Below are 14,622 nucleotides of genomic sequence, written 5' to 3'. Positions count from 1 at the left end.
CACACACACACACACACACACACACACACACACACACACACACACACATCCTTCATACACATACCCAGACACCACAATGATAGTAAATACATTTTAAATAAAGTAAAGTAAAAAAAAAATATTTTGGCTGTTAAGTCTTAACTGAAAACTGTATATGTCAGGTAACAGGGGCACAGTGATGGAGGGATGAAACGTATAGATGACATTTCCACATCAGGAAATCACCTGCACTTAATATGAAATTCATATTCGCTTAGAAATGATACAGCACAAGTGATTATGAAAGACATTAAAAGAAAATGCTCTCCTCCCTCAAATGATGCAGCCTTTGGGGAAATTATCAAGCTTGAACAAAAGGAGACAAACTCAGCAAGGATTTATATACATGAGCTGAGTGTTATTAAGGTATGGTATAAAGGAGCTCAGAAAAAAGGGAGAGATTAATTGTATTTATTTTTAAAATTGGATATTTTTATTAAAGTACAGTAAGTTTTCCAGTTATATTCTACTTCAAATATATATACATATGTTTATATACATGAATGATTATATATAATACATATTATATATGCTGTATTATAAATGATTATATATGTATAATTTTTCCCACATGAAACTACTAAGAAGTATGCCGCAGCTGCATGCATTACTTATTCTTCATATATAATAAATATAATAACAGACATAAATTGAGAGAATTCTGGCAATATAACAGACCCACACTCCTGCAGGAAGATGACCTGTTGCCACAAATGTACTGAAATGCTGGGTAAAGCGTTGTTTTAGCAATTCTGGGTTATCCCAGAATCAGAAAGACACACCGGGTATATACTCACTCATACGTGGATATTAGACATATAATATAGGATAAACATACTAAAATCTGTATACCTAAGGAAGCTAATCAGGAAGGAGGACTCTGGCTAAGATGCTCAATCCCCATTCAGAAAGGCAAAGAGGATGGACATCGGAGGAGGGAGAAAACAAGGAACAGGACAGGAGCCTATCACAGAGGGCCTCTGAAAGGCTCTTCCCTGCAGGGTATCAAGGCAGATGCTGAGACTCATAGCCAAACTTTGGGCAGAGTGCAGGGAATCTTATAAAAAAAAATGGGAAATAAGACCTGGAGAGGATAGGAGCTCCACAAGGAGAGCAACAGAACCAAAAAGTCTGGGCACATGTTTCTTTTCTGAAACTGATACTCCAGCCAAGAACCACTCATGAAGATGGCCTGGAACCCCTAAACAGAGGTAGCCTATGGCAGTTCAGTATCCAAGTGGGTTCCATAGTAATGGGGACAGGGACTGTCTCTGACAGGAACTGATTAACTGATTGGCCTGCTCTTTGATCACCTCCCCCTGAGGGGGGAGCAGCCTTACCAGGCCACAGAAGAAGACAATGCAGCCACTCCTGATGAGACCTGATAGACTAGGATCAGAGGGAAGGGGAGGAGGACCTCCCTTATCAGTGGACTGGGAGAGAGACACTGGTGGGGAAGAGGGAGGGTGGGATTGGGAGGGGCGGAGGGAGATACAGGGGGGATACAAAGTGAATAAAGTGTAATTAATAAAAATAATTAAATTTAAAAAAACAAAAAAGAAATGCTGGGTAAAAACATAAGAATACATGTACTTACATACATATCTTGGACTGGAAGGGAAAACATATTCTTGGATACAAAGACAAAGAAAACTCAAAACTGGAATAGTTGCAAGGAAATAGATGGAAGATATATCGTTATAAAGCAGAGGATCTGGGGTATTGGCACGACTGTTCCACTACCCTTAGGGAAGTTGAAGCAGGAGACTCTTGAGTCTAAGGCCAGCTTGTGTCACACAGAAAATTCTAGAATGGCTTAGGCCACAGAATGAGAACTTGTCTCAAATGAGTAGGCAAAACCGACATAATCAAAGGGGGCTGGAGTTTCAGTGCTGACTCGGGCAAGAGGCATCAAGTCCCCAGCAGAGCCAGATTTGTCTGGACTTGAGGTTAAAAAATAAAAGTCTCCAGGGTCTGAAAAGTCTACAGCTGCTGCAGAATGGAGGATGGACCAGTAGCGAGACCCTGAGAGCCAGCTCCATGGCACTGCACACGGGAGACTGCAGGTAGAGCTGTATCCCCATGGAGTGACTGTCAGTCAGACACCAACCACACCTCAAAACCACTGGAGATGCCATGCTCGATCTGAGCCCTGAAACCATTTGGGGAGAAAAAAAAGGCCACATTGCTGAGAGAACCTCAGGAGACCTCAAGCAGTAAGACTGGGCAATGGGCATAATCAGTGTGAAAACACAGTCCAAGGATAGTGGCAGACAGGGTCAACAGTGGGCTTGTGTGTGAACTGGGAGATGCAAAGTCAGCAACAGGAAAGGCCTTGGGGAAAACACTCTGATAAACCAGCTTCTCTCCCATTGCCAAGGCCTGTGGACTGGCGGTACTTACACCAGCTCACCGTTGCCATCCACAAACTCCATGTTTTCTGAGCCGGCTGGAAGAGGCAGCAAGGTCCTTCCCTTCACCTGCTCAAGGATCACCAGGAGGTCACACTGCAGGGAGTGGGCGTGACGCCGGACATCTTGACATACCATGTGGGGCCAGTCTAGGTGGTTCTTTTCATTGGCTAGGACAGGGATAATGACCTGAAACAGAGACACACCAAGAAAGCAAGTTCAAGTCAGCCTGTGCTACATGGTGAGACTGAGTCTCAATAGGGAAAAAAAAGAACTTGCATGGAATTACCCTGCCTGGGTGGATAATGCTGCTTCCAGAAGTTATGGGTTATTTATTTAAACCAAAAATCCTAGTGCACGGGATACCTCGCTCTAAGTTACTGGCCAAGGAAGCCTCTAAGGCTCTTAAAATAACACATCACTGATTTGGGCTGCTCACCAGAACTAGACAGCAAGATAATGTTGCTGAAGACAGCGCGCACTTTGGGGATAGGACACAGAGAAATAAAACCAAACCAGAACTGGGCTACACAGTGCTAGGAGGTCCTGTGCAAGCGTGTGGGGAAGAAAAGTCACCGGTCATTTAACCCAGATAGACGCTGTGGAGCACAATACTCATCTACCAGAGGAAACACCCCCCACTGGAGGAACGGTGACGTGACTGTGGTGGCGCAACAAACTGCTTCTTCACTGGCGCTTAGGCCCACTCCATAGGTGGGAATAGTGTGCAGAACTGTGAACCTGGTGTGAACCTCAGTGGCTGCTGAGCTTGTCCGCCCTATGGGAGAGCCTAGTACTGGTGTGTTCTGACCAATGTCCATGTTGCTATGTTGCCTTGTGTAGTGGGGTCTGAAGGAGAATGGACCCCACAGGTTCTCGTTTGAATACTTGGTCCCCCACTGGCAGAACTGTTTGGGGAGGACTGGAAGGCGTGGCCTTGTTGGAGAAGGTGTGTTACTGGAGGTGGGGTCTTAGGTTTCGAAAGACCTGTGCCTTTCCCAGTGTGCTATTTCTGCCACCTACTTGCAGATAAGGATATAAGCTCTTGGCTGCTGCTATGCTCCCCATCAGGATGGTCTTGAACTAACCCTCTGCAACTGTGAGCCCCAATAAGCTCTCACTTTTATAAGTTTCCTCGGTCAAGGTGTCTCTGCACAGGAGTAGAAAAGTAACTAGGACGGCTTCTAAACACCCACAGGCTAGTGTAGCTGTCACCGTCAGCCTGAGTCAGAGAGTCATAACCCATCAAGGTACCGAGAATAAGGGACTGATGAGAATATCTCCATCACCGAATCCAAGGCGGGGGGTGGGGTGGGGTGAGGGAAGACACACTGTGGAAAGCAGGACTGTGAGCACCATAGGATGAGGCAGAAAGCTATAAAATGTCTTCTGGGTATGACATGGCAATGGTAATAATGAATGCACAGGAGCTGTGATCACTTGAACAAGATAGGCATACAGACACACACATACACATACACACACAGAGAGACAAAGACAAGGAAGAAAGAGGAAGAAAAGGAGGAGGAGGAGGACTGGTTAGGAAGAAGGGGTCAGCAGGAGTGAAAGAAGAACAAGAGATGGTAATGGGTGTATGCTGATAATATGTTGTATATAATATCAAGAATTAAAATGAAAAGAAAAGAAAAAAGAGTAAAAAGGGAGTTGTAGGGAGAGAAGGAAGGAGGGAGGGAGGGAGGAAAGAGATGTGAGAAACCGTGTTCAGAGCCCCAGCCACATCCTTCTGCATGACACTGCACTGCAAGGCCTAAGGTTAGGGTCCAATGTTACATGTTGCCTTGACCTCCTGGGGAAATCAGGGAAGCCTCTAACAGCCTTCCTACCATTTTTTTTTTCTCATCTGCTCCTTGGAGTATGCTCCCCAGCCAAACAGTCCTCCTCACCAAGAGTGGCCAGGCACAGTGGCAGCTTAGCCCTTGCTTGCTAACCCCAGGGATTATTCATCCTAGTCAATCACGTCCTCCCACAGGCACCAGGGGCACACCTCCATCTTGATACTGTACAGTATGCCTCCCACAGCTCTGGTTCACTCTGTCTGTGTGCTGCAATGACCCACTCCTCTCACTGGTAGACATGACAAATAAACACTGTCCGTGTCATCTGCTGTGCCGGGAGTCACATGTCACATGTTTTACTGTCCCCATCACTCTACCATCAACACCCTCTTCCTCCACCATCATCAGGGTGAATGTGAGCTGACTGAAACGGTCACAAAAGACAAAAAGAGAAGATTTTCTTTTCTTCCCACGTTAGCCATTGTTTTTCTATACCTCAGCTCCCTACAGAATTCCATCCAAATCTCCCATCACTTTTTCCTCTGGTACTATCCACTTGCCTGCCTCTAAGGGATGCGCTAACATGCCAGACCCTAGGGAAGAACATGAAGACTTGAGGATCAATTAAGATTCGTTCTCTGCCTTTGAGATCCTAGGAAAGTGCTTTTCCTGTTCAGCTGTCTGCCCCTAGTCCAACATAAAGGTGACTGAACTTAGATGTGATCTTTTTTTGTTGTTTCGATCACTCTGTTCAAATGATTATCTCTGCTCAGTACATGTTTCCATAAAGACCGGGCAGGAACTCTCTAGTTTGTAGCCACCAGGTCTTAGTCATCAGCTCTGGATCCAAGTTTTCTTTCTATGATTTCTTGGACCTGACCGTCACACCCATTGTCTGTGTGCCATGTCCATCATATTACATCACTTGTCATATTGTAATAGGAAGTAGCACCTGGCACGCGGTGCTTTTCAAGCTACGAGTGATAGAAACTCAGTTTAGAACAGCCCTGAAACTTCAAGAGCAGCCTGGTTCAGGAGCTCAAGAGGCCACTTGGTCTTTCTTCCCCTGTAAATTCTCTCTTCCCTAAATTACCTTGTTCTAAGGCTCCCTCTGAGTTTGAGGTGATTCCCTCTCCAAAGCACAAGAGATGCTTTCTCTTCCAAGAGAAGCTGGGACAAGAACTGAGCCTCATTCCCATTGTCTCAAATGAGCTCTCTTCATCTCTCAATGCAGGAAAGCCCCCCACAAAGAAAAACTGTGCTGGGTGGCCCCTCAGCTCATTTTTACCCTAAAGATAGAGTCAAAATTCTCAACGTGGCTACTCTTTTAAAATGCCTACTCACACACCCATGGTCATCTTTACCTACATTGTTTGTCTTCGGTGATCATTTTAGTCAGCTCACGTTCACCTTGATAATGATGGAGCGATTGATGAGGGTGGAGTGATCGAGACAGCTAAACATATGACTGCTAACACTGGAGAAATGCCCCCCCCCCATTGCAGGGGGCATTTAATTTTCTGTTGAACGAATCGTATGTTAGTTAGAGTGGAAGCAATATTGGGAGAGTCACAGTGAACCAGATGCCAAATGAAGGCAATGTCATCAGCACAGGGTAGACCATACATAAAGGGTGATGTCAGGGGACGGGGAAACACCCAAGATGCAGGTTCCTTGCCATGTATGGAGTAGCCTCAAGGAGGAGTAAGGAGGCCACTTGTCCCACAGCTCAGGTAGGGGGACCATGGAGAAAATACAGGTGAGTCCTGGACAGGAACCCATGTTGGCTACAGAAAGGTAAGAAGAACCAGTCGGAAAGTATGGATGGTCTGTTAGGGACCAGGACTGCCAGTGTATATAGGACACTAGGAGTCCTAGTATGTTGCTTAGGAAGGCAGTTCATAAGGCAGGCATGCCTATAACCCCAGCACTTGCAAAGCAGAGGCAGCTGGGGTTGCAGAAAGTCTAAGGTCAGACTGGGCTGTGATCATGTAACCCTGTCTCTAAAACAAAAACAAAAATGGATTCGATTTCATAACAACCCCATCAGAGCACATGAGCCTGACAGAGTGAGTTCAAGATGCTCACCTTACCCTGCTGAATATTCAGAAACGGGGACTGAACACAAGGTAAGTGTCACTCCAAATCCCTCTCACCATCCAGAGTACAAATAAGCAGCCGGCTGGGCTGGTAGCACCGAGCGGAAGAGCGAGGAAGAAGTGAAAAACCCACATACTGAATCCTGGGAATGCCTCCTTCAAATGTCTCTCCCATATTTCACCTTGAACTAGTATACGGGGACAGAGAAGATGCTAAACTCATAGCCTTTTCTCTCACCAATGCCCTCTTTGTACATGCACACACTTAAAGGTAGAAAGCTGTGTGTGAAATACAGGTACGTCCCAGGCAGGAGCCAGTGTGGGCTACAGCAGGGTATGAAGAGCCACACACACATATATGTGGGGCAGAAGACAGCTTTCTGACTTAAATGGTGTGTGTGTGGTGGTGGGAGAATAGGAGAGTGGTCAGAAGCTGAGTCCTGCAGCTACTAAGGAAGGAGAGCAAAGGCAGAGAGGCCAGATTTACAGGGATGCTAGGGTTCATAAGAAAAATTAGATGGGCGGTCCTAAGGATTCCTGGTACAGGCTTTTTGAAAAGTCTTTGTGAGTAAAGACTCTGAGCTGCTTTTAAATTATTTTATTTAAAATGTAAATAGATAAAACATATCCATAGTACAAGTATGATGAATCGTCTACCCACCCCTGTACCTCAACCATTCAGCTTCTGGCTGTGGATTAGTTTTCTCCCTGTTCCTTCATCCTGCTTACTTCCTCCTCCAGTTTTCCCTTCACCACCTTTCTCTATCCAGAATCTTTTACGTAGCTCAGGATGTCCTGGTAGTCACTATACAGCTATGTCTGGAAACTCACACCAATCCCCCTGCCTCAGTCTTTCAAGTACTTGAATTACAGGTCTGAACAGCAATTTCCAGTTTTCCATTCTCTTTAAAAATATATTTGTTGTTATTTTTATTCTATGTGTATGGTTACTTTGCCCGTAAATGTCTGGGCATCACATGCATGTAATGCCCACAGAGGCCAGAAGATGGTGGCGGATATCCTGGAACTGGAGTTATACCTGGTTGTTAGCAGCCATGTAGGTGCTGAGAATCAAACCCAGGTCCTCGGGAAGAGCTGCCAGTGCTCTTAACCACTGAACCATCTCTCCAGTCCCTCTTTTCTCTTTTTAACACAAATGGTTACATACTATATATAAATTCTGAACTTGAAAATAATCCATATTACCACATTATTTATAATAGCCAATCAACCTTTATCTTAGTTTGCTTTCCATTCCTGTCACAAATAACATGATCCAAAGAAACTTGGGAAAGGAAAAGGTTTACTTCATCTTACACTTCCTCATCACCGTCCATTATTGAGAGACTCAGTAATCCAAGGAATAACCTGGGGCAAGAATTCAAGCCAATGCCATGGAAAAGGGCTGCTTACTGGCTTGTTTTGTTGTTGTTGTTTTGTTTTGTTTTTGAGACTGGGTTTCTCTGTGTAGCCTTGGCTGTCCTGGAACTCACTCTGTAGACCAGGCCAGCCTCGAACTCACAGAGATCCACCAGCCTCTGAGTGCTTGGATTAAAGGTGTGCACCATTACTGCCAGGCTTACTGACTTGTTCTGAATGGCTTGTTCAGTCTGCTCTTTTGATATAACCCAGGACCACCTGCCCAGAGGTGGTATAACCCACAGTGACTGGACCCTCCCACATCAACCAGCAATGAAGAAAATTCCACATCATCATGCCCATGGGCCAATATGATGGAGATAACTGGCAAAATGTGTTATGCAGTATAATATTATTTGGCTCTAGCAAAAGAGAAAAAATATATCTATTGTATGTGATAACAGGAAGAACCATGAGGACACTGGCTAAGTGAAATGATCCATTGGAGTGATAACACCAACGATGGTACTGCCTGTCAAGCTGGGCAAGGAACAGCTGCACTGCTGTGGCTAAGGGGCATTGGAAAAGCAGTGGACTGAGGCCCCAGCACAGCGCAGAGACTGCTATGGTCAGGGTATGGGGGAGCAAGCTGAAAAAGCAGAAACTCTGATCAGAGAAGGAGAAGGTACTCTGGATCAGAAAGTGGCAGGGACTGGAACAGAAAGACAGGGACCCAGAGGCCCTGTGGTTGGAGGACCTTTTAATTGTTAAAATAATTATGTGTTAAGTCAGGGGAAACACTGAAAGTGACAGAGAGACAAATACTACATGACTCCATTTGGGTAGGTGCCTAGAGCAGTGGAATCCACAAGACCAGTAGGAGAAGGCTGTTTGACGGATGTGAGCACAGGGACATGGGGGTTGTTGGTGAGTGTAGCTTCAGTTGCTTTGGGTGGAGGAGATCAGGAGAGGTGTCATATAAGGAGTCTGTGCCTGACAACATTGTACTGTAGAGTCTGAAACTTTTTTAGGGAGTGGATGAATTTTATGTTGTTGGGGTTTTTATTTTTTGAAAATAAAAATAATAATTTAAAGAGTATTCTGCATTATCAATTCCTTTGAACAATGTTATAGTATTTTACTGCATAAATGCTCCATAATTCATTCATTCCTTGACTGAATAATTTTTGTCTCCAATCTAAAAATGAAAACAAATCAGGTGGACTTGGTGCTGCATACCTGTGCCCTCAGTCCTTGGCAGGTGGAAGCAGGAGGAGCAGTATTAAAGCTACATAGCGAGTCAGAGGACAGCCTGAGCTACCCAAGACTCTGTCTCAAAAATAAATTATAAATAGATAAATAAATAAAATCTTTAAGAAGTACATTGTGGTTTTATTTCCTTTATGTGCATATGGGTGGTGTATGTGCATGCACACCACATGTATGTAGTTGCCCATGAAGCACACAAGGTGTCTGATCTCCTGGCTGCTGTGAACTTCCTGACTTAGGTGTTGTGAACCAAACTCTGGTCCTCTGGGTGTGTGTTTTTGTAGTTCTAAGTCAACTCTGCAGCCCCCAGAATTACTTCTGCTTGCTGGATTGCATTTCCTTAGCAACTGCCCACTCCTGAGCTGTGCTCTAAGCCCTCCATATATGCCAGTTTGTGTCTCATCTCTAAGCCTTCAAAACTTAGCTTTATTTTTAAGATTGCATGTCTGTGTGTGTGTGAGTGTACATGCTCACATGACTTCAGATATCCATAGAGGTTAGAAGAGGGCGTCAAGTCTCCCAGAGCGGCAGTCACGGGTGGTTGTGAGCTCCTGACATGTGTTCTTTACTGCCTCTCCCTGAGCAGAGGTCAGTGGGACACTAAGATCAAGGCAACATCTTTCCTCTGAAGCCAAGGACACTTTCTATCTCCTTCACTAGGGGATGTGACCCACAGGTGGACTTCTGTATGGACGGTGTTCAAACATAATACAGTGATAAGACCATTCAATTTAAAAGTATGAAGGACTTTTGCTAGGCTAGCTTCCCTAGAACTCCAGAGCTTGCCCATCCATCAGGCTCCTCCGTGGAACTCCCTGTTCTCCAGGAACTAGGCAGGAACATGAGATGCAGCAAGGAACACCCAGGGCGTGGCTTTTCCACAAGGATCAAATTTCAGGTAAGTACTTACCTTCAATGTCTTCTGTTTCAAATATTCTCAATGTGTGAATGGAGGTATGGGTGTGGGCCTATTAAGGGAAGCATTTTGTGGAAGGGAACTGATTTTCTGTTCCTGTGTAGTTTCCAGGGCACCAATCACACAAAACATCACATGTCTAGTATCTGTACACACTAATTTCGCAATTGGCTGGCCCTGGAGAGGATCAGCCTCCACCTCCAGAGGCACAAGTGCCTAACTAGCAGGAAAGTTTTCTTCCACTTGGGAAGATCTAAGGAGTCCAAGAATCTCTCCTGAGTACCTTTGTGTTGGATGCTCCACCCATGCCCCTTTCCCCAGGGCTGGCCATGTCCAAACAGATGTTCAACTGTTGCACGTACAGGGCTGGCCTCTGGTAAATGGTTGCACGGTAAATGAGGGATGTAAAAAATAAAAAACTGCCTCCCTCTAAACAACTCTCCCAAGGCAAACACTGTTTAAAGCAGCGCAGCTCCTTCCCACCCAGCTGACCCACTGGAAATACTTTCCAATTTACCACTTTCCTGTCCTCGGTCCTTCCCTGATACTCACAAAGCTTCCAGGACTCAGGCACTCTTCACAACCTGGCTTCCCCTCCAACCAAGACCCTGACCCAAGGCTGGTTCTTACTGTGGCCTGGCTTTCACCCAGACTTGCCCCCAGCTGGCACACTACAGCTCACTAGGGTTTTGGTTTCTGTATAGCTCCGCCCTTCCACTCCCTCCCAGGCTGGGCTCCAACCTCAGACCTCCAGACTCTACCCTAGGCCTCCGCCCTCCGCCTGAGACCCCGCCCACTCGCCCTCCCCCTGCAGCGTCGCCCCACCTCTTTGGCTCTGACTCCGCCCCTCATGCACACGCCCCCTCCCCCCCTTAGGCTTCAGCCTCTGCTAGCCAGGAGCCACCCCCAGCTCACCCGTCCCCACCTCGGAGAGCAGCGGGGCCAGGTGCTCCAGAGGCATCGCGGGTAGGTCCCCGCAGAGCACCGCGCCGCGGAGGCTGTGACTTCCCGGAGGCTCGGGCCGGGTCCGCAAGAAAAAAAGCCCCTTGGCGCGAGCTGGGCCAGTCTCCGGTCCTGCGTCCAGACAGGGTCTCACCGCCAGGCCCCCGGGCCCGGGCTGCACCACCAGCAGCGGCCGTGGCTCCGTGGAAGCACTGTGATCCAGGAAGGCCTGCAGCAGCTGCCCCACCTCGGCTGTGCCCGCGCAGCGCTCCCAGGCGCCCGCGGCCGGACGCAGGCTCCGAGCCACGAAAGCCCCCAGGAGCCGCAGCCTCGGGTCCTGGGACTCCTCGTTCTCATTCTCCGCCAGCGCGGATGGTTCCTCCGCTCCCGGCATCGCGAGTTGCTTGCCCCAGCGTCTGTTTCCCTAGCGACGAGGATGCCAGGCCCTCCCGGCTGTGCGCTCCTTATATTGGGCACCGGACTCTAGCTCCGCCCTCTCTAAGTTAATAAGGTAGGCAGGGGCTGGGAAGGGGCGGGGTCGCGTCGCTGTTGCTGGGAAACTGGTGGAGGTTCCCACTTCCAGGCTGGTCCTATCCTAAATATATATTTATATTTAAAAAGTTAATCCCAATGCCAAATCATAACACCATAATGCAAGGAAGTTGAATGCAATATAAATTTCTTTTTCCAAGGTGACAACTTAAAGGCTTTAGGAGAGTGCTGCCCGATAGTTTGTTTGCTTGTTTGTTTTCAAATTATGGGCTTACGGAGACAAGAAATCTGTTGGTGACACTCAGTTTTAATTTACAATTAAATCAGTGCACGTCGCTAGTAAACGCTTCGGATGTCTCCACTTCAAACGTTTATGATGAATTATTGTAAAAACATTCTCCAGTACCCCGCTCTGCCTCCACCTTCATCTGCCAAGAGGGCGACTGTGCTGGGTGATGAGGTTCTGTGAGAGTGGCCCCAGGTCAACTCTTAAATGTACTGTTCGCGCTAGTAAATATGCAGCATGCTCTCCCCTCCGACCTGGGAAATCGTCGGTATCCACAGGCTGGACCCTTCTCCATGATCGGAATCAACAGTTTGGATCTTTGTATACACATGTGAATGCCGGGGAAGGGTGGGTGCCCAGGAAATGGGCCCTCAGCATGAGGCCTGCGGGCCTGCAAGAAATCTCCATTCTGCCCATCCGCCCTGATTGTATTACCTCCCAGGGACTGCGGGGTAAAGTGAATGCTTACAACAGGCTTCACAGGAGACTCCCTCGGGCCAACACCAGTGCCTGGAAGCTGAAATGATGGATTTCGCAATAACTGGGGTCCAGGGGCTCTGTGATGAAAATGTTTACATTAGAAAGTGGGTCTTTGTGTCTATAGCGAGTGTGTTTTAGCATTGTTGCCTTAAACAACAAGCGGAACAATTGTGAAGAAAGGGGCAAAATGAGTTTGATAACTGATATTTTCAAAAAGACATTGGGGAAAACAGTAATGTCAGAGGCTTCTTACATATGTCACAATTCCTTCCTTCCACACTGCTTTCTTCCTTCCCTCTCTTGCTTTCTCTCTCCTTCTCATCTTCTCTTCTTCCCATAAGAAGTCTTCATGGATGTTTTGGATGGCAGTTGTCTCCAATGTCTCAATCTGCTTATGTCTTGCCTACAGAGTGAACTCAGGACCATCCACTCCCTATAAGCCCTTCAAATACAATGTGTGCCACACGCAGCCTGGCTTTGTCTGCCCTTTATGTCCTTGGCCCTCATGCCCCAACATAAAACTGGATGAACTGACGTGATGGGACACGGAAATGCGTTAACAGGTAGGAGAGCTTGCTTTGCAAGGATGAGGACCCAAGTTCAACATCCCTAGGACCTATGGTAAAAGCTGTGCAGAGCTGTAACCCCAAAACTGGGGGTCACAGACAGGTGGATCTGAAGAGCTCACTGGCCAGAGAGCCTAGCATTGAACTTCTGTTCTATTGAGAGAAATAGCACAGAAAGCCATAGAGAAAGATGCCTCACACCATGCTTTGACTGCACATATGAGCATTTGTATGCACACACAGAGAATGAATGAGCCCTTAAAGAGGTGTGCCAGAAGGTAAAGTCTCCCAAATGTTGACATCAGTTTTTCTGTTTCTGTGTAACACACCTTCTGTTCATTCTGGGAGTCATTTATTTTTAAAAAAATTTCTCAGTAGGTTTAAATTTTCAAATGATACTTTTATATAATGAATAGTTACAATAAGAAATTACCCATAAATCTATCAGTTTTAAGATACCAATGAATACTTATCCAAACATTTTTTCAGTGGGTGAGGATTTGGGGAACAGCTTGTCTCAATGATTGTGGATTATGATCTTTAGTGATGATGGCCCCATTGATCATCTGAAGGCTTGAGCACGCGTGGCGTGTCACCTGCAAGATGGCACACTCTCCAAACTGCCAGGACAGGGCTGAATGCTGGCAGGAGGCACTTTTTCAAATTCATAGCCTCATTGTCTTTAATTACTGTTTTGTGTGTGTGTGTGTGTGTTTATTCCTAGGTACACAATTTCCACTGGCTCAGTCTGTGCATTACCTGCCTGTATCTATTTTTAGGGCTGACCACTTGGTATTGGATAACCTATCAGTATGCTCTTCCCTGGGGAAGAAAGTTTCTCCTGCTCTCAGCACTTCTTATTTGCCTATCATCCTTTGTGTATGGTCCAGGCCTTGTGAGAGTTCCATGTGAGCATGTCTATTGGTGGTGTCCTTGTTCAGGCATGGGTTTTCATTTTTAGCATTCTTTTTCAACTTCACACTTTACTTCCTTACATATAGCTATATAATGCACAATCAATAAAAATAAATAAAAAAAAAACAAGCACAGTTGCTCATGCCTGTAATCCCAGCACATGGGAGACTAAGGTAAAGTAATCACAGGCAAGGCCAGGACTAACCTGGGCTACATAGTAAGAGCCTGTCTCAAGTAAAAACAAGTAAATAAGTACACCAAGTATGGGGTGTATGCTTATAACCTCAACACTTAGAGAGAGAGGCCAGAGAATTAATAACACAGTATTATCCTTGGCTACATAGAGAGTTTCAACCACAACGTGCTACATGAGACTCTATCTCAAAAGACTGGAAACTTCATTCCATTTAATGGAAATGCTCATAGTTGATATTCATAAAACTATAATCACATGTCTTAGAAATTAAACCTCTTAATCAAGTGTGTTACTGACGGTATCTTTGTTGTCCAATCAGTAGGCTCTGCTCATCTTGCCTCTTACTGTCCTGCTCAATTGACTCTGTTCAACCCAGCTGTTTCTTTTTTTTTTTTTTTTCCAATTTTATTTTATATGCATTGGTGTTTAGTCTGCATTCATGTCTGTGTGAGGGTATCAGATCTTGGAGTTACAGACAGTTGTGAGCTGCCACATGGGTGCTAAGAATTGAACCCAGGTCCTCTGGAAGAACAGTCAGTGCTCTTAACCACTGAGCCATCTCTCCAGTTGATTCTTGATTTGTGGGTGGGGAAGCATTTTATCCTTTGGCTTTATGACTAGTACTTTTCTTTTTTCTCTTTCCTGTAAAACCGCTTCCTCTCCATCTCCCTGACTCTTTCCCCTATTCCTGTCCCTTTAACATTAGTATTGCCATCATCTGTCTCACTTCCTCTGTCTTCTCAACTTCCACCCTCTCCTTGCATGAACTTGTTCATCCAAAGCAACTGTTCTTCCCGTTATGCAAATGGCACACACACACACACACACACACACACACACACACACACACACACAC

General features: G+C 46.0%; 1 protein-coding gene across 1 annotated transcript in view; it reads right to left on the bottom strand.

The window, feature by feature from the left end:
- The window catches only part of Dnah9 (dynein axonemal heavy chain 9), a 316,088-nt gene extending 304,858 nt beyond the window's left edge, over positions 1–11,230 (bottom strand). Inside the window, exons 1-2 of the mRNA XM_055594261.1 lie at positions 10,815–11,230; positions 2,443–2,639 (exon numbers count right to left, since the gene is read on the bottom strand). Of these exons, the coding sequence (XP_055450236.1) occupies positions 2,443–2,639; positions 10,815–11,225 (608 nt within the window). The 5' untranslated portion in view covers positions 11,226–11,230. The remainder of the gene's footprint in view (positions 1–2,442; positions 2,640–10,814) is intronic.
- Between the last annotated feature and the right edge of the window lie 3,392 nt (positions 11,231–14,622).

The sequence above is a fragment of the Psammomys obesus genome, unplaced genomic scaffold (assembly GCF_907164565.1).
Source record: "Psammomys obesus unplaced genomic scaffold, mPsaObe1.curated_primary_1811, whole genome shotgun sequence".
In the NCBI taxonomy this organism is placed as follows: Eukaryota; Metazoa; Chordata; class Mammalia; order Rodentia; family Muridae; genus Psammomys; species Psammomys obesus.
Note: the sequence above shows the minus strand (reverse complement) of the source record. Positions and strands in the feature narration are given on the sequence as shown.